The sequence below is a fragment of the Cynocephalus volans genome, chromosome 10 (assembly GCF_027409185.1).
Source record: "Cynocephalus volans isolate mCynVol1 chromosome 10, mCynVol1.pri, whole genome shotgun sequence".
Classification (NCBI taxonomy): Eukaryota; Metazoa; Chordata; class Mammalia; order Dermoptera; family Cynocephalidae; genus Cynocephalus; species Cynocephalus volans.
Genome location: NC_084469.1, coordinates 53,534,423 through 53,559,542, shown reverse-complemented (window position 1 = coordinate 53,559,542; position 25,120 = coordinate 53,534,423). Strand labels below are relative to the sequence as shown.

Genomic DNA, 25,120 nt, shown 5'->3' with positions numbered 1-25,120 from the left:
CTGATGTGACATTTTAATTCAAAGCCAGTCAACTTTTAATTTTAATTCAAAGTCAGCCAGAGGAAAAAGGCCAATTGTGGGGCTGCATTCCCTTGGTGAATGGTGTGCAAATAAAGATTTAACAACTGGGTCTCCAGAAAAAAGTATGTATATTTTTTAAGTTTATTGTAAATTTTACTAATATAAAAGATGTGTGACACAATTTATGAATAATAATAAAATATACAATATTCTTTATTATGAACTCCACGTTAAAAATTGTGTTGAATGGGGAAAAAAAGCCAGACACAAGAGTATATATAGTATGATTTCATTTATACAAACTTCAAGAATAAGTGAAACTAATACTGTATATGCCGACAGATATCAGAACAGTGATTGTACTTTGCAGGTGGGGGGCGGGGAGGAAGAAATGAATGGAAAGAGGCACAAAGGAACTTTCTGGGGTAAAAAGATGTTTAATATCTTGAGTAGGCATTAGTTACAAGTGTCTGTATATTTGTTAAAACCTAAATGTGCACTTAAAATCTGTGCACTTTGCCATATATATTATCCATTTATGTTGCTATAACAAAATACGTGGAACTGGGTAATTTATAAAGAAAACGAAATTTATTGCTTACAGTTTCTGAGGCTGGGAAGTCCAAAGTCCATCTGGTGGTGGTGACAGTGACCCAGGGGTCTCACACTGCAAGATGGTGGAAACAGAGAGAGCAGATAGAGAGAAAGACAGACTCTTCTCTTGTTTTCAAGCCCTCAGAACCATGCCCCTGACGACCATCTTTAATCCATTCACAACTGCATGGTCCTACCATCCAATCACCTCTTCAAGGCTCCACCTTTCAATTATCATAATAGGATTTCCCACCCTCTTAACAGCCACAGTGGGGGCTAAGTTTCTAATACATAAAACTTGGGGGACACAATTCAAGCCTCAATGAGCTTTGGGGGGACATAATTCAATCCACTACACCATATATAAATCATGCCTCAATAAAATGAGTTTAAAAAAAGACAAGAGATGGACTAGAAGCCTGCAGCAGTTACCACCACGCTTCTGTCAGCAGTCTAATGGAGGAAGAGCAAGTGCACCCCCTCTACCAGCCATGTGCTGTTTTTATGATTTGTCTTCAGTTGCATGAAGAACCGATGTTGAGTATCCTATGGATCCAGCATCAATTCTTGAAATGACTATTATTTCTCCAACATATTCCAAGGCTGATAAGCTAAGTTACTGTATCTACATGGATATGTTTTTGGACTCTATTCTTTTGCATTTATCTGTTTTTCTATCCTGGGCTAATACCACACTGTTTTAAATATAGAATATTTATAATAAATGTTGATGTCTGGTAGTATACGTTCACCAATATTCTTCAGTCACAAACTTATCATCACACATAAGGGATTGAGAAATAAGGTTTATTGGCAAAACATATGAGTTAAGGGGCAGGAAGAGAAGGCACGGGACTACAACTTCTCTATAATCCCTTGAAGAAGCACCAGAGCCTGGAGGAAGCTTGTTTTAGAAGAGGGACCACACCCCAACCCCATGTTTTGCTCCCTTCTTAAAGGGTATGTGTGATGGCACCCATGTTGTTGAGGGAGCAAATTGACTACACAGGCAGCAAACATCTGGCTTTAGTTGTCAGATATCCACAGGACTTGAACAGGAAGTCAGGTCCTAGAACCTCCCAGCAGGGGGAAAAAGCCACTGGGAAGCTAAGATTTTGTGAAGCCCTGTGCACTGAAAAATGTGGAAGTCCAAGGCCCCACATAACTCCACATCTAGGCAACCCAAGGAGAGCTCCCAGAATCACTTTTGAACAATTCTGATCTTTGCACACAGTTGTCATTGTGAATGAAATTTTTTTAAATTTTATTTTTAAATTTTAACTTCTCAATATACATTGTAGTTGATTTTTGTGTCCATTTACCCGTTCACCCCACCTGTTTCCCCTCCCCCCAACTACATCATATCCATTCACCTGTCTTAACAAGTTCAAGGAATTGCTGTGAGTGTTGTGTCTTCTTCCCCCCCCACCATTTACTTGTTTGTATATTTATCTATTATTTTTAGCTCCCACAAACAAGTGAGAACATGTGCTATTTCTCTTTCTGTGCCTGACTTGTTTCACTTAATATCATTTTTTCTAAGTCCATCCATGTTGTTGTGAATGGCAGCATTTGATTCTTTTTTATAGCAGAGTAACATTCCATTGTGTAGATATACCACATTTTCCGTATCCATTCATCTGATGATGGACATTTGGGCTGGCTCCAACTCTTGGCTATTGTAAATAGTGCTGCAATAAACATGGGAGTACAGGTATCCCTTTGGCATGATGATTTCCATTCCTCTGGGTATATTCTCAGCAGTGGAATAGCTGGGTCATATGATAGACCTATCTGTAATTGTTTGAGGAACATCCATACCATTTTCCATAAAGTCTGCACCATTTTGCAGTCCCACCAACAGTGTATGAGAGTTCCTTTTTCTCTGCAACCTTGCCACCATTTATCATTCTCAGTTTTATGGACATGAGCCACCCTAACTGGAGTGAGAAAGTATCCCAAAGTGGTTTTGGTTTGCATTTCCTGAATGCTGAGTGATGCTGAGCATTTTTTCATGTGTCTGTTGACCATTTGTATATCTTCCTTTGAGAAATACCTATTCATCTCCTTTGCCCATTTTTTAATTGGGTTATTTGTTTTTTTGCTGTAAGGTTGTTTGGGTTCCTTGTATATTCTGGATATTAATCCTTTGTCAGATGTATATTTTGCAAATATTTTCTCCCACTTTGTTGGTTGTCTTTTCACTCTGTTGATTGTTTCTTTTGCTGTGCAGAAGCTTTTTAGTTTGATAGAATCCCATTTGTTTAGTTTTCCTTTGATTGCCTGTGCTTTGGGGATCATACTCATGAAATCTGTACCCACTCCTACTTCCTGGAGTGTTTCTCCTATGTTTTCTTTAAGGAGTTTTATTGTTCTGGGATGTATATTTAATTCTTTAATCCATTTCGAGTTGATTTCAGTATATGGTGAGAGGTATGGATCTAGTTTCATTCTCCTATATATGAATATCCAGTTTTCCCAGCACCATTTACTAAAAAGGCAGTCTCTTCCCCAGTGTGTAGACTTGGTGCCTTTATCAAAGATCAGATGGCTGTGGGTGTATGGGTTGATTTCTGTGTTCTTTATTCTATTCCATTGATCCATGTGTCTGTTTTTATGCCAGTACCATGCTATTTTGGTTATTATAGTTTTGCAGTATAGTTTAAAGTCAGGTAGTGTTATGCCTCCAGCTTTATTTATTTATTTTTTTGCTCAGGATTGCTTTCACTATGCGTGGTCTTTTGTTATTCCATATAAACGTCTGTATAGCTATTTCCATTTCTGACAAAAATGCCATTGGAATTTTAATGGGGATTGCATTGAATCTGTAGATCACTTTGGGTAATATGGACATTTTCTTAATTATTCTGATCCAAGAGCATGGGATATCTTTCCATCTTCTTGTGTCCTCTTTAATTTCTCTCAACAGTGGTTTGTAATTCTCTTAGTAGAGATTTTTCACATTCTTGGTTAGCTTTATTCCTAAGTATTTTATATTTTTGGTGGCTATTGTAAATGGGCTAGCTTTCTTGATTTCTTTTTCTACATGTTCACTGTTGGAGTATAGAAGTGCTACTGATTTTTGTGTTGATTTTGTATCCTGCAACTTTGCTGAAATCATTTACCAACTCTAAGAGTTTTTTTAGAGGCTTTATGCTTGTTGATATATAGGATCATAACCTCTGCAAACAGGGACAATTTGACTTCATCTTTTCCAATTTGGATACCCTTTGTTTCCTTCCCTTCTCTGATTGCTCTGGCTAGTACGTCCAACACTATGTTGAATAAAAGTGCTGAGCGTGGGCATCCTTGTCTAGTTCCTGTTCTTAAGGATATCTTTCAGGATGATATTTGCAGTGGGCTTAGCATATTTGGCTTTAATTGTGTTGAGATACTTTCCACCTATACCCAACTTGTAGAGAGTCTTTATCATGAAAGAACGTTGAATTTTTGTCAAATGCTTTTTCAGCATCTGTAGAGATGATCATTTGTCTTTGATTTTATTGAAGTGGTGTATCACATTTATTGATTTGCATATGTTGAACCAACCTTGCATCCCTGGGATGAGTCCCACTTGAACATGGTGTATAATTTTGTGTATGTGTTGCTGTATTCTGTTAGCTAGTATTTTATTGAGGATTTTTGCATCTATAGTCATCAAGGATATTGGCCTGTAATTTTCTTTTTTTGTTGTATCTTTGTCTGGTATCAGGGTGATGTTTGCCTCATAGAATGAGTTTGGGAGAATGGCTTCTGTTTCAGTCTTTTAGAGTAGCTTGTAGAGAATTGGTATCAATTCCTCTTTGAAGGTTTGCTAGAACTCCACAGTGAACATATCCAGTCCTGGCCTTTTCTTTGTTGGGAGACTTCTGATAACAGCTTCAATCTCTTTTATTGTTATCGGTCTGTTCAGATTTTCTTGACTCGGTTTTGGTAATTTGTATGTGTCTAGAGATTTATCCATTTCCTCCAGATTTTCAAATTTGTTGACATAGAGTTGCTTATAGTAGTCTCTAATGATTCCTTGTATTTCAGAGGTATCAGTTGTAATATCACCTTTTTCATTTCTATTTTTTGTTATTTGGGTCTTCTCTCTTCTCTTCCCAGTTAGTCTTGCTACAGGTTTGTCAATTTTATTTATCTTATCAAAAAAACAACCTTTTGTTTCATTGATCTTTTGTATCATTTTTTGGGTTTCTATTTCATTTAGTTTTGCTCTGATCCTCATTATTTCTTTCCGTCTACTAACTTTGGGTTCGGATTGTTCTTGTTTTTCTAGTTCTTTAAGGTGGAGTGTTAGGTTGTTTACTTGCCATCTTTCCATTCTTCTGAAGTAAGTAAACATTTAATGCAATAAATTTCCCCCGTAGTACTGCTTTTGCAGTATCCCACAGGTTTTGGTATGATGTATCATTATTTTCATTAGTTTCAAGAAATTTTTTGATTTCTTGTTTAATTTCTTCTTGGACCCATATGTCATTATGTAGAATGTTGTTTAATTTCCATGTGTTTGTATAGTTTCCAGAGTTTCATTTGTTATTGATTTCTAATTTTAATACATTGTGATCTGAAAAAATACAAGGAATAATTCCAATTTTTTTGAATTTGTTGAGACTTGATTTGTGACCTAACATGTGGTCTATCCTGGAGAATGTTCCATGTGCTAATGAGAAGAATGAATATTCTGAGGTTGTTGCGTGGAATGTTCTGTAGACATCTGCCAAGTCCAATTGGCCTAAAGTGTTGTTTAGATCTTGTGTTTCTCTATTGATTTTTTGCCTAGATGATCTGTCCAATATTGACAGTGGGTTGTTCATGTCTCCTGCTATTGTGGTATTAGTGTCTATCTCATTCTTTAGGTCTAATAGTGTTTGCTTTATAAATCTGGCTGCTCCAATGTTGGATACATATATATTCATAATTGTTATGTCTTCTTTATGGATAGATCCTTTTATCATTAAATAGTGGCCTTCTTTATCTCTTTTTATGGTTTTTGCTTTAAAGTCTATTTTACCTGACATAAGAATAGCTACTCCAGCTTGTTTTTCATTTCTATTTGCATGGTATATCTTTTTCCATCCTTTATCTCTTAGTCTATGTGTGTCTTTACAGGTGAGGTGAGTCTCTTGAAGGCAGCATATTGTTGGGTCCATCTTTTTAATCCAGTCAGTCTGCGACTTTTGAGTGGGGAATTTAATCCTTTTACATTTAGAGTTATTATTGAAAGGTGTTGATTTACTCCTAGCATTTTATTGATTTTTGTTTAGCTGTCTTAAGTACCTTTTGTTCCCTTCTTTCTGGTTTTCTATTTGTCTTCTGTGTTTGTTGGTTTCTTGGGGTGGCAGATAAACTATTTTTTCTCTTTATTGTTAGTGTTTTTGTTTTACTGGTGGATTTTCTTCTTTCTTGAGTATTCATGGCATCAATGGTTTTTTTCAGGTACAAAACCCAGTACTCTCTTGAGAATTTCTTGTAAGGCTGGTTGTGTGGTAGTGAACTCCTGCAGTTTTTGTTTGTCTGAGAAATATACTATTTGTCTATTTGGGAAGGATAGCCTTGCTGGGTAAAGTATTCTTGGCTGGCAATTTTTGTCCTCTAGTATTTTGAATATATCATCCCATTCTTTTCTGGCTTTTAGGGTTTCTGATGAAAAGTCTGATGTTAGTCTGATTGGAGCTCCCTTATAGGTGACTTGCTGCTTCTCTCTTGCAGCTTTTAAGATTCTCTCTGTCTTTGTGTTTTGCCAGTTTGACTATAACATGCCTTGGAGAGGACCTTTTTGGGTTGAATATGTTGGGGGATTTTTGGGCCTCCTGAATCTAAAGATCTGTGACTTTCCCTACACCTGAGAAGTTTTCTGTTATTATTTTGTTGAATATGTTTTCAATGCCATTTCCTTTTTCCTCCCCTTCTGGAATACCCATGATTCAGATATTTGAGTGCTTAAGGCTGTCTGTTATCTCTCTTAGATTTTCTTCAATTTTTTAAATTCTTTTTTTTTTTTTTTTTTGGTCCACCTGTGTTAATTTAAACAGCGCATCTTCAAGATCAGAAATTCTCTCTTCTGCTTTTTCTAGACTGCTGGTTAAACTCTCTGTTGTGTTTTTTATTTCATTGAATGAATCCTTCAGCTTCACAAGCTCTGCTACATTCTTTTTCAGGGCATTGGTTTCTTTATACATTTCTTCTTTCGGGTCCTGTATATATTTATTCTCATTTCATTGTGTTGCCTGAGTTTTCCTGTATCTCATTTAGTTTCTTTAGAATTGTTGCTCAAAATTCCTTGTCATTTCAAGGACTTCTTGTTCTATAGGATCTAGAGCTTGAGAGTTATTATTTTCCTTTGTTGGTGGTGTACTTTCTTGATTTTTCATATTTCTGGTATCTTTCCTTCAGTGTTTAATCATGGTGGCAGGGGGTAGCATGTTCCATTCATTCCATTTTGATACCTGGCCTGGATCCTGAAGGATCCCAATTCTGGGCAGCAGGGACTTGCCCGGGCTGGGGGTCCCATGGCATGCAGCACCTACCTGTTCTGGCATGGCTGTCTTTGGACTTGTGGGCCCAGAAGCTCTCAGGCCTCTCTGGGCAGCAGGGACTGGCCTTGGCTGGGGGTTCTGCAGCACCTGCTTGTTCTGGTGTGGCTGACTCAGGGCATGTGGGCCCAGTGGGTCTCAGGCCTCTCTGGGTGGTGGGGACTGGCCTGGGCTGTGGTCCCCACAAGTGCCTGCCTGTTCTGGAGCAGCTGACTTGGGGTGTGTGGGCCTGGCAGCTCTTGTGCCTCTCTGGGAGGTGGGGACTGACCTGAGCTGGGGGTCCAGTGGCTCCTGCCTATTCCAGCGTGGCTGACTCAGGGCACGTGGGCCCAGTAGCTCTTGGGCCTCTCTGGATGGTGGGGTCTGGCCTGGGCTCAGGGCCCCATGGCACGCAGCTCCTGCCTGTTCCAGTATGGCTCTCGGGCCTCCTGTTGTTGCTTTTTAATAGTCGTAAATTGGTTGATTTGTGGGAGAGTGATACTAGGAACTGTCTATTCCACCATCTTGACTGGAAGCCTCATGAATGAAAATTTTGTGTAACATTTTATACTGATTCTTGCTGTTACATAGTGATACTAGTGATTTTTATGTGTTGGTTTTGTGTCCAACCAATTCATAGTCCCATTATTTTTTCCAATAGCTCTCAGTTAGTAAACTTTTACAGGTAGATTGAATATTATAGGTAAATAATATTGTCCAGCATAATAATAGTATCTTTACTTTCTTTCCAATATTTATGTCTCAAAAGTTTTTATCTTGTCTTAATCTCACCCCTTGAACCTGAGCTAGTCTTTTGACTTGCTTTAATCAATAGAATGTGGTGGAAGTAACACTGAGCCTGTTACATGACTAAGCCTTAAAAGGTATCAGCTTCTGCTCTTACTGCTCTTGAAACCTGGGTACCATGTGAACAAGCTTGGAGGAGGATCAGAGACCATGAAGAGAGTGAGAACTTAGTTATCCCCTCTATAACCATCAGAAAACAGCCAGGTGCAGCTGACCCATCAGCTGACTTCAGATTCATATGCAAAGCCCAGGTGAGACAAGCTAGCATGTCCCACACTAGAACTTCTCAGGTAAGCAAAACCCAACTTGCCAACCAGAACAACATGAGCTAAATTATTTACAGCTACTAAGTTTTTGTTTTTGTTATGAGGCAAAAGCTAATAAACACAGAATGAATTATACATGAGCAGGGTGTTATGCTTTTATTAAACTATTAGATTTGATATGTTGAAATTTATTTAGGATTTTTACTTCTTTTTTTTTTTTTTTTTTTTGTCGTTTTTTCATGACCGGCACTCAGCCAGTGAGTGCACTGGTCATTCCTATATAGGATCCGAACCCGCGGCGGGAGCGTCGCCGTGCTCCCAGCGCAGCACTCTACCGAGTGCGCCACGGGCTCGGCCCTTAGGATTTTTACTTCTATGTTCATAAATAGGATTGTCCTGTAAATAGTTTCCACTGACTTTGTGAGCTAGACTAATTTCTGCTTTTTCTATGTTACTTTGCTACACAAAGAAGGTGAATGATTTTATAAGGAGATGTTCCTGTTAGCATCACACATTTAAAAAGCGAAATGTGATATACAAGGGCTTCTCCTGGCCAAACAGGAGTACTGCTTGTGACACATCCACCACGACTAAGGACTGATCTCTGTTGTGAGGAATGTTGCACCCATTCTGGATCTCAAAAGGCTCCTGGGATAGTGTTTATGTTGGATTTTACCCCTGACCTACCCTTTTATCACATTCCTATGGTTTTATTGATAGTAGATAATCTCATCAAGATGGCACTTCATCTGCTAGAACAGCTCTCTGTCTACATAAGTTGTAAAAATCTGTCCATCAAGATCACTCGCACCAGATTTCTGATCATGTCTCCCAATATGCCTATAGATGTTGAGGGCACTCTTTCAGGCCCTTTATGTCCACCACTATCATGTAAAAGACTGAGAGTCTGAGTATATCTCCTGTATTTTCTACCTCACCACTATTGAATTTATATGAAACTCACTGTACTCTCTGACTTCCAAACTCCCATTTAAACAGCAATTATAATTCTCCCCTGATCAGTCTGGATCCAATAAGGAGATGGAAACCACACAGTGATTTAAACAAGAGAAGTTTAAATATAAAGAATTATTAAACTTCTAAAAGCATAACTATAAGATATTTTCCCATCTTTATTTAGGTATAATTGACAAATTAAGATTGCATATACTATCAGATATTTTAAAAATCTATATTACCCTGTTACTGAGGAAGAGTACCTGAGGAGGAGAAACATGGAAAGGGCATCCCTTCTCTATGGGTAGGGTTCAGACCTCATTGAAGGTGTACCCATGACCCACTGAATGACAGAGGTTTCTGTTTTGCCTCAAAAAGAGCTGGTCCCTACTTTCTGGGCAAGAAGGAAGCAACATTACAGGATGTAGGTGGATCACAGACAAGCTGCAACTGGTGCTGGGGTATATAAGCATGCAGGGTAGGGGTGCCAGTGGCATCGATTTGGGGAACAGATGAGCCACAGCCAGTGGCCAGGTACATAGGTGTGCAGACAGAAGGGGTGTGTCCCTGCATGTAGAAGGCTTGGAGCATGTGGTGGACATGGACAACAGTACGTGGAAATTTTTATAGGTCTAGATCATTGTTAATGGTGCCATGATATTCCATTATGTGGGATACCCTAATTTACTCGATCTCTTATTCATGGAGCTTTCTATTATCATTTTCATTATTGTAAACATTCTTGGAACATAATTCTTTCTGAAACCATCTTTTCCCACTTGAGCAATTATGTCCTAAAAGTACATTCTGGGAAGAAGAATCGCTAGCTCAAAGACAATGCACATTATACACTTCATACAGATAGAATGAACCCTCTCCAGCACCCATTTACTTTCCCATCAACTCATACAAGAATGCTCATTTGCCCATTCCCTGACACTAAATTTTGTTAATCTTTCACGATTATTCACCTGATTAGTAAGAAAGTGATGCTTCAGGAATGGTTTTGTTTGCATTTGAATAGCTGTTCTGTATAAAAATCATAACTAGTAGGAAAATGTAATGCAAGAAAAACCAGGAATAAAACAATCCAAATGAAGGAACCTATAAAATAACTAAGACAAAAAAAAAAAAAAAAAAGACATTGTTTTTAAAGATGAAAAAAGATAATGTGAAGTTATTTCCTCCTCCCTAACCCATCTATAATCCCAAACTAAATCACAGTTTTGTTAGGAAATTGACAAAAAGAACACCCTCTAAAAACCCCTTATTATGCAGGACTGCTGAGAAGACTGTCACGTCTGCTTCAGATGATGAACACTATTGGTCTTCAAGCTGTCCCTCACTTCATTTAATGTAATTTTTTTTCAATTGATTTTATTAAGACTATTGCAAGACAACTATTCTAGTTTAATTTTTTATTGCATTTAAAGTATGAGATGACAAACTTTTTCCACCATCACACATTATAGAGTTTCTCTATTGCATGAGATTTCTTATGTCTGTAGATGCAGTTTTGGTAATGTTTTACCACAGGCATGTCATTTGGAATGTTTTTCTTTTGTGTGCACTCCAATGATGGAAGATTTTCACAGAAAAAGTGCCATCTATACCATTTTAGATGGCTGCATTGCCACCTTGAGCCTTAAAATGTTTAAAGTTTTAAACTCTGAATTATGTTACTTTCCTATGTGGACTCCAATAACTGAAATCCCCCTGTACTAGTCAGAATAGGCAAGGCAATGCTGTGATAATGAATTGCCAAATCTCAGTGGTGAAACACAACAAATGTTTATTTCTTACTCAAAAAAAAAAAAAAAAAAAAAAAAGGCCAACACAGTTCAGATAGTCACCTTCTATGAACTCAGTCTGGAATAAGCAGCCTCCAAGGTCACCTTGTCAGGGAAAGAGAAGTCTGGAGAACAATATGAGATGTTTAAAAGTGCCAGCCCTGGAAATGGCTTCTATCACTTTTGCTCACACTCTACTGGTTAGAACTCAATCACACGGGCATGCTCTTACTGCAAGGGTTGCTGGAAAACAGAGTCTACTTATGTGCCCAGGAAATGGAACCAGTGCAATGCACACACAGCACTGTCTCTGACACACCCTTAAATACCACTTCTAGAGGCTTCTCTCTTGTGTAGAAAATCAAATGGATTTGAAAACCTGAGTACGGACTGATGTTCTTACCACACTAATAGCCTGGGTTTCATTTCTGAGCACACTTTTGAATGTTCTTTACAGAGAGGATCTTTCTAGCAGGAACTCTCCAAAAAGCCTAAAGACTTTGGCTGAACTGAAGAACCTTACCATACTCATCCCAAGTATAATTTCCTTTCTGGGCACATCATTAAATGGACATTTTACCTCTAATTATTGCCACTACTGCAAACCACCCATTTGTCAAGAACCACTTACTTTGCCACTGCAGCATGCAGCAGTTGATGGGAGCTTCACAGAAGTTCTCAAGATCCACAGTAGTTGCCTGACATGCTCTTAAGAAACACGTGCTTCAGTGCTGCAGGCTGAAATCATATATGACAGCTTCCCTGTCCTTTGCTCCCCAGCCTTCCAAATGGCTGAGTAAGCCTCTATCATCTGGAATACACAGAGTCTTCTGTTTTCCTGATTGAATCCCAACTTTCCACATTTATGTTTCTGTCCTCTTGTGCAGTCTTTGATGAGTAAGAAGGTCTGAGCTATAACTAAAACCTTTGCCAGGTTCACAACATTTATATTGCGTCTCATCTATATGCACTCTCTGATGAGCAAGAAGATATGAGTTACAACTGAAGCCCTTACCACACTCATCACATTTACAGGGTTTTTCTCTGGTGTGATCTCTGATGTAAGTGGAAATATGAACTATAACTGAAGCCCTTAACACACACTTTGCATTTATATGGTTTTTCTCCTATGTGAACTCTCTGATGAGTGTGAAGAAATGAACGCTTGCAAAATCCTTTCTGCACATATTGCATCTGCAGGGTTTCTCCCGTGTGGACTCTCCGGTGAATGTGAAGGTGTGTACTTTGACTGAAGCCCTTTCCACACTCCCCACACCTATAAGTCTTCTCCCCTGTGTGCAACCCCTGGTGGACCTGAAGAACAGAGTTTGAACTAAAGCACTTGCCACACTCACTGCATTTGTAGAGTTTCTTTCCAGTGTGGACTCACTGATGGACAAGATCGGAGCTCTGATCAAAGCCCTTCCCACACTCCTCACATTTACAGGGCTTTTTTCCTGCATGCACACTTTGGTGAATACAAAGAAGTGACCTAAATCTGAACCCCTTCCCACATACATCGCATGTGAAGGGCACCTCCCCAGTGTGCACTCGATGATGGCTGTGAAGAGAGGAGTTGTGCCTAAAGCTCTTGCCACATTCCTTACATTTGTAGGGTCTGTCTCCTGAGAGGACTTTCTGAGTTCTGGGAAGGTCTGAGCTCAGTTTGCAGCCCTTGGCCCTTTCATGGCTTTCATAAGGCATCTCACTTGAATGGGTTTTATGATGAACAACAAGCTCTGGACTCTGACTAAAGTCCTTTCCACACTGGTTATATCTGCAAGATTTTTCTCCTGTGTGAGTGCTGTGACAAACATGAGGATTTGCATAATCTATAATGCCCATTCCACGGTTACTACGTTTGAAAGACTGTGGTACTGTAGGGGTTAAATTACGTTGTTTCACTGTTGATTTCATAACCACACTGTTCCCACAGCCAGTCCATCTACAAGGTTCCTCTTCTTTACATTCTCGGAATCATTACCCATATGTGAGGTCTGACTGGAGCCGACATCACACTGAACACACCCATACAATTTCTCTTCCATATGAATTCTCTTTTAACTTCCCTGAGAATTCTGGGTCTCAGTCATTATATTGACTTTTGTCCAAGATTTTGGGGGAAGAACCTGTGTCAGGCCTTTCCAAGCTGTGGCATTTTGATTTTCTAAATTAATGGAATTTACTACATAGTTTTCATTTTCAGAAATCTGAAGAGACATCCCTGCGCACTCTTCACAAAGGGAAACATCTCTTTCTAAATACAGGGGACAATCTCCTTGAAGATTCATGACATAATCCTGACTCGCAGTTAATTCACAGATCCTTTGTTTCCAAATCTGCCAGCAGGGGAGCACTTCTTGGGAGAGAAAACTCAGTCCTTTTTCCTGAAGATTCAAAATGTTGCTTTTAATCCCATCTCCTATGAGTAGAAAGAGAATTTGGCTAAGAGAACAGTTAAATCATCTGTCCATATGCTTTGAGAAAATGAAGTTGGGGAGTTGTGCCTGGCTTCTATTCACACACGAATCAATTAGAACCACAGTAATTCTAACCTGTGAACTGCCAATTAGAAATCAGGTATGGCAGGGAAATCGAAATCTTGGGAAGAATTTATAAATGAAGAAATTCAGCTCCCTGCTATAAAAGCAGTCAATAAAAAGACTTGAATCATTTTGCTACAGAAGGTATAGGAAAGTGTGTGTGATTTACACACAAACACACACAAAATACACAATAATGGGATGTCATGTGTTGGACACGGTGAGAGACACAGGATCACAAGGATCTTATAAGACACCAGATAAAGGCTGCAGAAACAAGGAATGACTCCTGTCTTCTGATGTTTATCCAAAGCCAGCAAATAAGCTAACACTTAGATTACACTCACTACATGCCAGGTACTACTATAACTGCCAACCAACCACTTATCCTTTGGTTCCTTTAACAGTAATTTGCCCACAACTATGGTTCTTCTCCAGAATCATCCAAGGGATTGGTGTGTGTGAACTTTATCAGTCTCACTCTGGGAAGTATGAGGAAAGAATGGAGCCTAAGTGTGTGAGGACAGAAGGGAGGGCTCCCTAACTACACTGGATGCCCACAGCCAAGGGGTGTAGCGTTTGGGGACGGCTCCCTCACCAACACTTCACAAGGAGCCATATGCTCACATTTATCTGTAAAAGCTCATTGACTGCAGGGTCTTCTCTCCAGTGGCCAAAATTTCTCTTTGTATCCAACTGGAACATTCTATCTGGTTTGAAGCTGATCATTTGAGGAAAGAGCTCCAGTGGTCTGATGCTCAGTAACTTACCCACTGAGACAAGATTCCTGAGGTTCTCCAGCATCACATCTTGGTACAGGTTTATCTGGGCCTTGTCCAGTAGTGCCAGCTCTTCCGTGGTGAAGACCACAGCCACATCCTTGAATGTCACACTTTCCTAAAACATCAAGCACATGCCACATCAATTATCCACACAAATGATCTGTCTTAGTCTGCTCAGGCTGCCCTAACAAAATACCATAGACTGGGTGGCTTAAACAACAGAAATTTATTTCTCAAAGTTTTGGAAGCTGGAAGTCTAAGATCAAGGTGCCAGCAAGATAGGTTTTACTCTGAGGCTTCTTCTCTTGGATTGTAGACAGCCACCCTCTCGCTATGTCCTCACATGGCAGAGAAAGGAGAGTGAGTTCTCTTGTGTGTCCCTTCTCATAAGGACACTAATCTTATCGATCAGGGCCCCTCCCTTATGACCTCATCTAACCTTAATTACACCTCCATAAAGGCCCTATCTCCAAATACAGTCAGATTGGGGGTTAGGGCTTCAACATACGAGTTTGGGAGAGATACAAACAGTCAGTCTATAATTTGACCATTGGAAAGAAAGCAAAGTTGGAAGTTGTGCCAGTCATTAAGTTATTGTCTCTCTGCTCCAAACAGTCACTTTTAAACCACATTTTGTAATGCTGGAAATGGGACTCTATAAATCACATTTCTAGTTTGCCAGATGCCTCTGTGTTAGGCACCAGAGGGCTTCTGCAAGGCTACAGGAAGAAGAAAGGACTTGCTCCTTTCAGTTTGCTTCCTGTTTTTGCATCACTTCAAGAATGCTACTTTACCCTGGCAGCAGCAGTTCCTTTCTGCAGCAATAGCTGACTCCACTTTGCAGTTTTTCCACCACTTGCAGAACCAGTTTCAATGTGCCCCTCCTCAGAAACACCAGCACCAGCCAGCTGGTGTCCCCTCATCAGAAGTCTGGGTCCCCAGCCCACAGAGCTCCTTGTCTGAACTCAGCATCACCAGCCAGACAGCACCTGTCATCATGGGTCTCAGTTTCAGCTCCACAGGGCCCTTCCTCAGAGTTTCTAAGTCTTAATAATTTGGTTCTCTCCTTTGTTTCCTCAGCCAGGCTGGTCTAAAATGTAAATAAACCAAATTTAAAACAAATAAACACTTGCAAAAGTTTTAAAATCTGTTCCTCATCACACAGCCTATATCACCCTGTTAATCATCCATGGTCACACAAAAAATGTTATTAACAGTATCCATAAACATCTGTCTGTGAGTGCTTAGAAGAGTGTTTCTACAGAATAAATCCCTAGATCAGACATTATTGAATTGCTTGAGTATTTGTATTTTATCATTTGAGTGATATTGTACAAACTGTCCTCTGAAGAGACTGTGCTGAAACACAGGCCCAGTAGTGTTTGGGAAGTACCATCTGTGAAGTACTCTTGCAGAACCTTGAAACTGAATCTAACTAAGCATCTGGTGCTTCCACTTACAAGGAATACTGTGGGTCGGGAACATATTGAAAGATATGAAAAGAAGCAAAATACATCCCCAATATAGAAAAGTACACAGCACAGCAAACTGGGTTTCTACCACAGGTCACTAGCAGGGGAGAAAAAGTAAAGGAACGAACTTCTCTAGATTAAAAGAGATTATGAGACATAACAACCAACTATCATATATAGACCTTGTTAAGGTCCTAATTCTAACCAACCGTTAAAAAACATCTTTGAGATAATGAGGAAAATTTGATTATTGTGTGGGTATTAGATGATACCAAAGAATTACTGATGATCTCAGTCCATTTTTTAAAAAAAATATATATTAAAATATATAAAGGTGTGTGGCTAACTAGACTGATATTTAGAAATATTCTCTTACATGCTCTCCAATCCCACTAAAGGACCAGAGTGTATTTCCTGCCTCTTGACTTTGGATCTGGACATGTGACTTGCTCCAGTACCAGAATGAGGCAGACATGATGGGGTGCCAGCTCTAAGCTTAGGCCTTAAGAGATCTTACATGTTTCCACCTGCTTTCTTGCCCCTCTGCCATCGCCATAAGAAACACACCCAAACTAACCAATACAAAAATTGCTACTACCAGCACAGTGCTGCCAAATAAATACTTATGACACTGGCTTTGGATCCATGCTACAAAGTTGAGGAAACTGTTACAGGAGGCTGGAAAAATGGTGGCCTGGGTGATATAGTGGTGAACATTTGGTAAAACTGTTGCTGGCATAGGGTCGGCCGATGGCTCACTTGGGAGAGCGTGGTGCTGACAACACCAAGTCAAGGGTTAAGATCCCCTTACCGGTCATCTTTAAAAAAAAAAAAAACTGTTCTGTTGCTGGCAGTATCTTAGAAGACAGAAATACACCTAATGAATCTGTGGACTTGGTAAGACAGTTTCCAGGCAGAAGAATGAAAGTTTGAGCTTATTTATTCCAGCTGCACATAGAGAGGCACTATAAGAAAACGATGAGCTCAGAAAAAAAACAATACCGTGTGAAATAACACGATAGCCAGAATCTTCTTTAAAATACTTTGGGAAAGAAAAAAAAAGCATGAAAAAGAGATAGATTAAGCAAATATGCCAAATATTAATTGTTGAAACTTCATGATGGGTACTATAGACGGATATTCATAATACTTTTGCTCTTTTGTATATTTTTGTAATTAATTTTTTATGATTAAAAAAAATACTTGCTCCACACTGTGATGGTCTTTTTGATGTGTCAACTTGGCTAGGCTACAGTCCCAAGTTATTGAATCAAACACTAATCTAGGTGTTGATGTGAAGATATTTTGTAGATGTGATTAAAGCCATAATCAGTCGACTTTAGGGGAGATTATTTTAGATAATCTGAGTGGGCCTAAATCAATCAGTTGAAAGACCTTAAGAATAGAACTGAGGCTTCCCTGAGAAAAGAAGAAATTCCACTGTAGAGAGTGGCTTCAGTGTCCAAGACTGCTAGCCTGTCCTTCCTGATGGGCTGCCCTATGGATTTCACACTTGCCTAGTTTTCTCCACAATTATATAAGCCAGTTCCTTATAATAAATCTCTTAATATATATCTCCTACTGGTTCTGCTTTGCTGGTTGGACTTAGACCAATGCATACCTGTTCAAATCTTGCTACTTATGAGACCAGTGCCACTCAGAGGATGATCACGTACAGATGCTCCTTTACTTATGATGGGGTTACGTCCCAATAAACCCATTTTAAGTTAAAAATATCACAAGTCAACAATGCATTTAACACACCTAACCTCCCAAACATCATAGCTTAGCCTAGTGCACCTTAAACATGTTCAAAACACACACATTAACCTACAGTTGGGCAAAGTCATCTAACACAAAGCCCATTTCATAATAAAGTGTTCAATATCTCATGTAATTTATTAAATACTGCACTGAAAGTGAAAAACAAAATGGTTGTGTGGGTACTGAAAGTACAGTTTCTACTGAATGACTATCACTTTTGAACCATCAGAGCCTAAAAATCATGAGTCGAACCATTATCCCAAGTTATTGAATCAAACACTAATCTAGGTGTTGCTGTGAAGATATTTTGTAGATGTGATTAAAGCCATAATCAGTCGACTTTAGGGGACTTTAGGGGACTTCATGGTCCGTATATGCGGACCATGTGCTTGGATGCTGTGGCAACACCAAATTGCTATAAAAGTTTCTGAGCTCTTACTCTTTATTTCTGTACTCCTCTCTGATGGGACAGTGATGAGCAGTTCATAGGCTGGCACTGGTCTGTGAACTACACTTTGAGTAGCACTGGACTAAACATCTTGACATCTCTGAGCCTGTTTCTTCTACAAAGGGAGTCATACTGCTGACCTCACACAACTGTTATAAGCAAGGTAAACTACCTAATATGTAGTAGTCACTTAAAAAATGCTGACCTCCTTTCAGAAAATAGAGGTGTCTGGTTCCTCATCATAGACATGGTATTTAAAGAGAAAGAAAGTGTCTGGCTATGGCAAAGCCTACTGTGAGGCTAATGCCGTGAATCCTGCTCATAGTGCCAATTGTCTAGCTCTTTTAACCCTGTTCGTGGTGCCAATTGTAATGCTAGGCGACCACGCTAGTTGTCACGGCTCTTTTACCTGCCAGTAATCCTGCACCGACTGGGCCGATGGTTGAGCTAGGGCTGGCTCTGGAGCTCCCAGACCCCTCAAGCCCATTCACAGACTGGGTCACAAACCCTTCACACGCCAGCCTGGGTCACCAGACCCCTCCCTGCCAGGCTGGGTCACCAGACCCCTTCACGCAGGTCTATAAGCTAGGCAACCAGCCACACTGTCCTTGGAAGCTGCAGGTATGGAAAAAAACATGGCTACACAGGGCGGGCGCCCAAGGCAGTAAACACCAGCCAGAGCAGCGCCACCCTGCAGGCACACTTACTCCACCCACACACAATGTTTACCGAACCACCCCTATCCGGCCCTGAGGCGAGGGGAGCCTGATTAAATTATTCTGTTTTTCCCAACAGAAAGAAAACCTTAATTTACCTGAAACTTAATCATACTGTCTTCCTCTTGGAAAGGGCAGGATTCTGGGAAAGCAAAGCTGCAAAGAAGAAAGAATCCATGAGTCCATGGTTTTAACAAGATGTGAATGAATGTTGATTCCATGAGTCCATGGTTTTAACAAGATGTGAATGAATGTTGATTCCTTCTTTTATGTACAATTTTTTCACAAATTCATCTCTCCCAAGATATCTTTTCATCTCTTCTCACTCTCAACAGACCAAACTCCCACATCTTCAAGGCTTCCCCCCACCCCGGTCTCTAGGAACTCCTATCTCTCTCTCAATTTGTTCTCGTGGGTAAGCACCGGAAGCATCCCTGCTATCATGTATGCCAAAGGAAACACAAAGAAAGCAGTTTGAGCCTTTAACAGAAAGGAGATTTCTGAGTTGCACAAGCCAGGAGTTATAGCTCTTAAGGGTCTAGCTACAGGAACTTACACATATTTAACAAGGACTAGGTTATTTCTATGTACGTGTAAGTGGGGATGAGTGTGCATGCACAGTGCGGCGTCACGCATGTTACATGCAACCCATGTTCTCTTGCGGGTGGAGATTTAAGCATTGAAATGAAGGGTGGTGTGCAGGTATGGTCGAGGCTAATGTGCAAACTCCCCCGATCCTTCCAGAACTGGTTTGGAGTTAATGGCTATTTGGGCGGGGTTTGTTATTACAAAGTGGAGTTCTCATTCAATTAGCATTGTTGAAGAAAGAGGAGAAAAGGAGATAGACTGATTCGAAAAAGAAAGGAATGAGGGTAGCTCTCAATCAAAAATGAAGCCGGGGTTGGTAGTTTTCAAAACTTTGGGGTCAAAACCTATACATTCTTTTCCTTTTCTCAGACTTGTAAATGGACTGACATAACCTACATCCTAATTACTTTGGAAAAGAGACTCCAGAATTGCTGATTTGGAGAGTGACCTGACAATAACAGGGAGCCTTCTGCTTCCACTTTCATATGCCAGACTTGGTCCTGTATGACTGGGACCTGTGGTCTGAAGAAATTGTAGTTAGCTAAGACCTTGACTCTTGGCCTCCAAAACTCTCTCTCTCCAGTGCTCATTCTGTCCCCTGAAGCCCCATTGCTTTTGCGAACACTGGCAACACACCTATGACATATAAGGCATAACCTCTGCTCTGGAAACACAGTGTACTGGGTACAAACTCCCTAGGACTGCAGTAGACTGATGTAGGTAGACAGAAACCCTGTAGGCTTGCCACTCCAGATACACACAACCCCCTCCCTGTCCTGCTTGGATCAGTGGGTTCCCCTTGCCCTCTAGCTTCCAGCTGGGTTCAGCCAATGAGGAAAGCCAGCAAGAGATCCAGGGAAGGGAAAAGAGAGAAGTCAGAGCATTTACTCCCCAGCTTTTTCCCTGGGGATTGCTTTGGACTGGCTATGTTCCACATTCTGTGACAAAGGGCATGGCCCCTGTCCAGCAGCCCTCATCTCATAACTCTTTCTCCAGATTCTGGTAACTGCTCCCTCCCTTAGCCCTTCAGTCCTAGGAACAGTAAGTTACTAGCTCTGGGATATTGCAAAATCCTTTGTTGATTACCACGGCCAGCCTACACCTTTGTAAAGTGTCCCTTTATTAAGCTCCTCTCAGGTTACCTAATTTGAGTGTGCTGTTTATTTCCTGCTGAGATTCCATCTGATAAACCTGTAAACACAGTTGCTTCTGCCCTTTGAGGAGAAAGATAACTGTATAAAATTGCCACTCTAGACACTGTGAGAACTCCAAAAATTAAAAAACAAAAACCCAAAACCATGTCTCTGCCCTCTCAGATACTGCTTCTCAAACTACCTGTGATAAAAGACCAGTTATTATTATCACTGTTTACTTTCAATCTGTCATGAACTGATATTTTAGTAAAATACAGTAAAAATAAATTACTAGAGAAAGAATATTAAGGAAGCATACAAATTAAAGCCCCAATTTTTATTAATAGATTAATCAAAGATGCAAATTTTTAAACTCTACACTGAATTTCTGAAATTATCTGGCACAGTTCGGTGGGCTACCCTTTGAGTTACACACTCCAGCAGCTCGCAGGGTTATAGAACCAGGTTAATAGGATATGAAATGTCTTTTTGGTAAACCTTAAACTCCTTTCTCTCCTTTCCTGACTTCAGGAGAAAGCATCAATCAATCCTTATGTTGGGCTCCAACAGAGATTTGTTCAACTCATTTTACAATACTTAAAACCTACCAAGAAACACTCTTCCTCTGTCAAAAAACTATGAATACTGAAAAAATAACCTAGCCTCAGTCCTTTATCTGCTGTGCCCTGTAAAGATTCTGCCATTTAGCAAGCACTCAATGTTTCCTGACATGAACAAATGCACAGATAGAATCAGCACTGCAACATTAGATTCATGTGCAAAGACACAAACATGTCAGGCTCTCTACTTCCACAACCTGTTCTTACCTAACAGCCAACAATGGGACAGGTCTGTTTACCAGCACACAAACACACATGTACCCATGCATGTGGTTGGAAGTTTGGTTTCCTGGATTTCTGGTTTCAGGCCTTCCCTGTCTGTATCAAGTCAGGGCCCTGGCAGGAACCAAATGGCACATTCAGATTTGAGAAGAGTTTAATAAACAGACTACTTACAATGGCATAGGCTGGATGTAAGGAAACCACAGATGATAAGGTCCTACCCTGGGAAGGGACAGGGAGGTGCCATTACTACACCTGGCCCTGAAGCAGTAAGGGAAGGGAGACGTCACTAGAGCTTGGAACAAAGAGGGCTGTGTGGAAAGGGCCACTCAACAAGAACTGTGACCTTTCATTGAGAAGTGCCATCAGCCTGTGACAACCCTGTCAAGAGAGAATTGGGGGACTAGATACTCCAATTAACTCTTCTTCCTCTCTCCAAACTCTCCTGCTGGGAATTCCCATTGGCCAAAGACAATGAAGGGCAGAGGGCATTGGTAGCCTCTCAGGACAGAGAGCAGGGTAGAGAAGGTGGAGAATGGATCTGGAGGTGGGAAACCAAAGATATGTGGCACATGACACCTAAAGACCCTTGTTTTTTCCCTATCTGCCAAAGTCCACACAGCTCTTTCCCACAAATGCCTCTCTGATCCCTCAGTCTAATAATTACTCTGATCTGAGTTGCACTAGGAATTGTTAGGTTCAGCAAGACAGAAAAAAGGGAGAGAGAGACCCAAGCCCGGCACTATTTAAGCCAAAAAGCTTTATTCCACTAACGTGGAGGGGAGACTGAGACAGATCAGTTCTCCCGAACAAAGGAAAACAGGGGTTTATAAGCCTTTAAGCGTTCTGGCAGAGTAATGGACAGTTTCGAAGTCAGTGGTATGCAAGGTGACACAGCCCTTGTAGTCTGCTAACACCTGGTCAGTTAGGACATAGGCCTAACTAGTGTCGTTACTATATCAGTGCAAAGCGCTCCAGCCTGAAGCCTGTTCCCTGTTCCTGCAGCCCACAAGATGTTCCTTTGATGATATCAGTCATGTTTACCCCTTCCCAGGAGAGGAATTTCACTGCTCAGTTCCTGGAGCAGAAAAGGGAAAGGGGAGGGAAAGAAGGGGGGGAAGTTGCTTAACCTGGCTGTGCTGATGTTAAGCTAGCATGAGGCTAATAGGAATGAGATCAGTGCCCATATCAACCTCCTGAGGGGATGAGGACTTGGAAAAGTTCAATTTGGAACTGCAATTGCTTAGAAACACAGTCAGAAATATAAGTCCCAAGTGTAAGAACCCAAATGCCCCAAGGGATCACACCCTGATCCTTCTCAGCCACACCCACCCCAAGCCCCGTGCGGTATGCTAAGTAGGGATTGTATTTTAAGCCAATCAGCCTTCCCTTAAAGCCCTATATATATGTGGTGTGCTGCCTAATAAACGAGCCCTCTCCGGTGGTCGTCAACTGGTGTCGACTGGTCCTTTCACCAAGCCTTCCTCCAAACACTGCCCAGATGCCTGGCTCTTTTTCCCATAAGTTCTAGAGGCTGCAGAACTGGGGAGAGAGACTAACCTGAATGCTTCCAGATGTACCTAGCAACTCTGTGTTGGAAACAGAATAAAGACTATTTCTTTTGTGTGTGTCAGTGTTAAGGTTATGTGATGATGTCAAAGTTGTACGTAAGTGATTTGTGATTATCTGAGCCAAAGGACTCTATGAGATAAGCTTCAACCCTAAGGTTCTGTGGCACGGATGCAGACAGGACGTTCCTAGTCCACATGACGCCTTTGCAGAAATTAGAAAAATGCATCCCTTCCTCATGGTATTTTTCTTCCACCTGTTGGAAATTTATTGTATTGCTTGTGTTAGAACAAAGCACTTTGCTACCTGTTGAAAAAGTGTGTATGTGTGTATTCTATAATGGTGAGGGCACACCTTAGATGTGGTCCCCTTGTGCAGGACCTCACAACTGTGCACTGCAGCCCTGCCCTCAGAAAGTCTGTCCAAAAACCTAAGACTAGTGAGCCATGGCTGGGCACATGTGACAAAGCCTAACACTGTCCAGCTCAATTGACTCCAACTATGCAAAGGTTTTCCTAATAACCTTCCCATATCCCCAGCCCACGGCGATCATTATTCTATGATCAGGCTACCAAATCTTATATCGACACCATTATAATATTTTTCATATTGTACTGAAATTTTTCTAGTTACTTTTTGCTTCCTCTGCTGTAACATGTGCTCCTTGTGAATAGACACTGTACTATCCATATGCATGTGGCAAGTTAAGCATGCCACAGTGTCAAATAAATTAATGAATGGAGAAGTCTGGGTCTCTACCAAGCTCAGTTCTTAGAAGAGGTCAGATCCAGATATCAAAAGGGTAAGGAAAACTGTCCATATCTGACCCATTCAGTGAATCCTGATTTTGAGAAAAGGCAACAGAGCCTAGCTGTTAAGACAGTAGACTCAGAAATCACACTGCCTCGGTTCAAAGCTTGGCTTTGTCACTCATTGGCTGTGCACCCTTGGGCAAACTATCTCCTGTACCTCGGTTTCTTCATCTGCACAAGACAAGATATTAAAAGAATCTATTACATAGTTTAATTGTGGGAATTCAATGAGTTATTCCATGTATTCAGAGCTGTGCCCGGCATAAGCATTCAATAAATATTGGCTGTTATGCAGTGGGCTAAGTCCTAAATGCTCCAAATATAAAAGTGAGTAAGATTTCGTCCTTGATCAGAAGGGTAGGCAGACTATGGGGGTAGACAGGTGAGCAAACTAATTCACTGGAATGTGAGAAGTGCCACAACAGACATTCCACAAAACTGTACAAAGACAAAGGGAACAGGAAACCAACACATCCTGAGAGGAGAATGAGCAGCCTTGAAAGCTCATCTTCAGGGAGAAGATGGCAATTGAGCTGAAGCTGATGCCTAAAGAAGCAGTAAACTTTTGCCAAGCTGACAGGGCAACAGTGGCTGTGTGAGCAAAAGAGCACACGTGGGAAATACTGTGGCCCAATCACGAGACAAGAAGCACTTAAGTACAGACCAGAGCATGGCGCAGAATGGCCAAAATGAAGCCAGAAACATCAAAATTCTTTAGCATCTTGTACGCCATGCTCAAGAGTCTGAAGACTGTGTTGTTATTATCATCATCCTTCAGATCTTGGTTTATGTTACTTCCTCCAGGAAGCCTTCCTGGATAACGCCGACTACATTAGATACTTAATCTGGCTGGCATTTCTAAAATAGCACTATACAGTGGTTGCAAAATTATCTTCTGTCTTTGGCTACAAGCTCAGAGAAGATTATTCCTTTATTCGACACACATGAGGGTACTTAAAATTTGTAGATAAGTAGAACTAAAAGATAATACGAATCTTTTCACAAGCTTTTTGAAGTACACACATATTTATTAAATGGCTCGTATGTCAGGCAGTGATCCAGTAGAAAATAAAGCAGTGATAAGTGCTGTGAAGAAAAAAAAGGGGTGGAGGATGGAGATAGGGAGTAAAATAGGGTAGTCAGGGAAGGTCTCACTAAGAAGGCACTGTGTGAGTAAAGACCTAATGAAGTAAAGGAGTGAGCAAGACAAATATCTGGATGAAGAGTGTTTTAGACAGAAGAACAGCAAGTGCAAAGACCCTGAGGTGGAAGCATGCATGGCTTGTGGCTAATGTGGAGTGAACAAGGGGGAATGAGTAGGAAATGAAGTCAGTAAACGGGAGCCAGATGGCACAGTCTTATAGACCATTGTAAGGACTTTGTCTTTGACTTTCATCAGATGGGAGCAATGGGAGGATTTTGAACATAGTGACATGACCTGACTTAAAATAACAGCAGGATTACTCTGGCTGCTGTGTTGAGATTAGACTAAAAGTGCCAA

General features: G+C 40.7%; 1 protein-coding gene across 1 annotated transcript; it reads right to left on the bottom strand.

Annotated features, from left to right (window-relative positions):
• Positions 1-11,813: 11,813 nt before the first annotated feature.
• On the bottom strand, positions 11,814-18,788 carry ZNF285 (zinc finger protein 285). Its single transcript, XM_063112034.1, is given in 5 exon segments — positions 11,814-12,009; positions 12,011-12,923; positions 12,926-13,372; positions 14,264-14,390; positions 18,774-18,788. Coding segments are annotated over 5 exon segments (1,698 nt in total).
• Between the last annotated feature and the right edge of the window lie 6,332 nt (positions 18,789-25,120).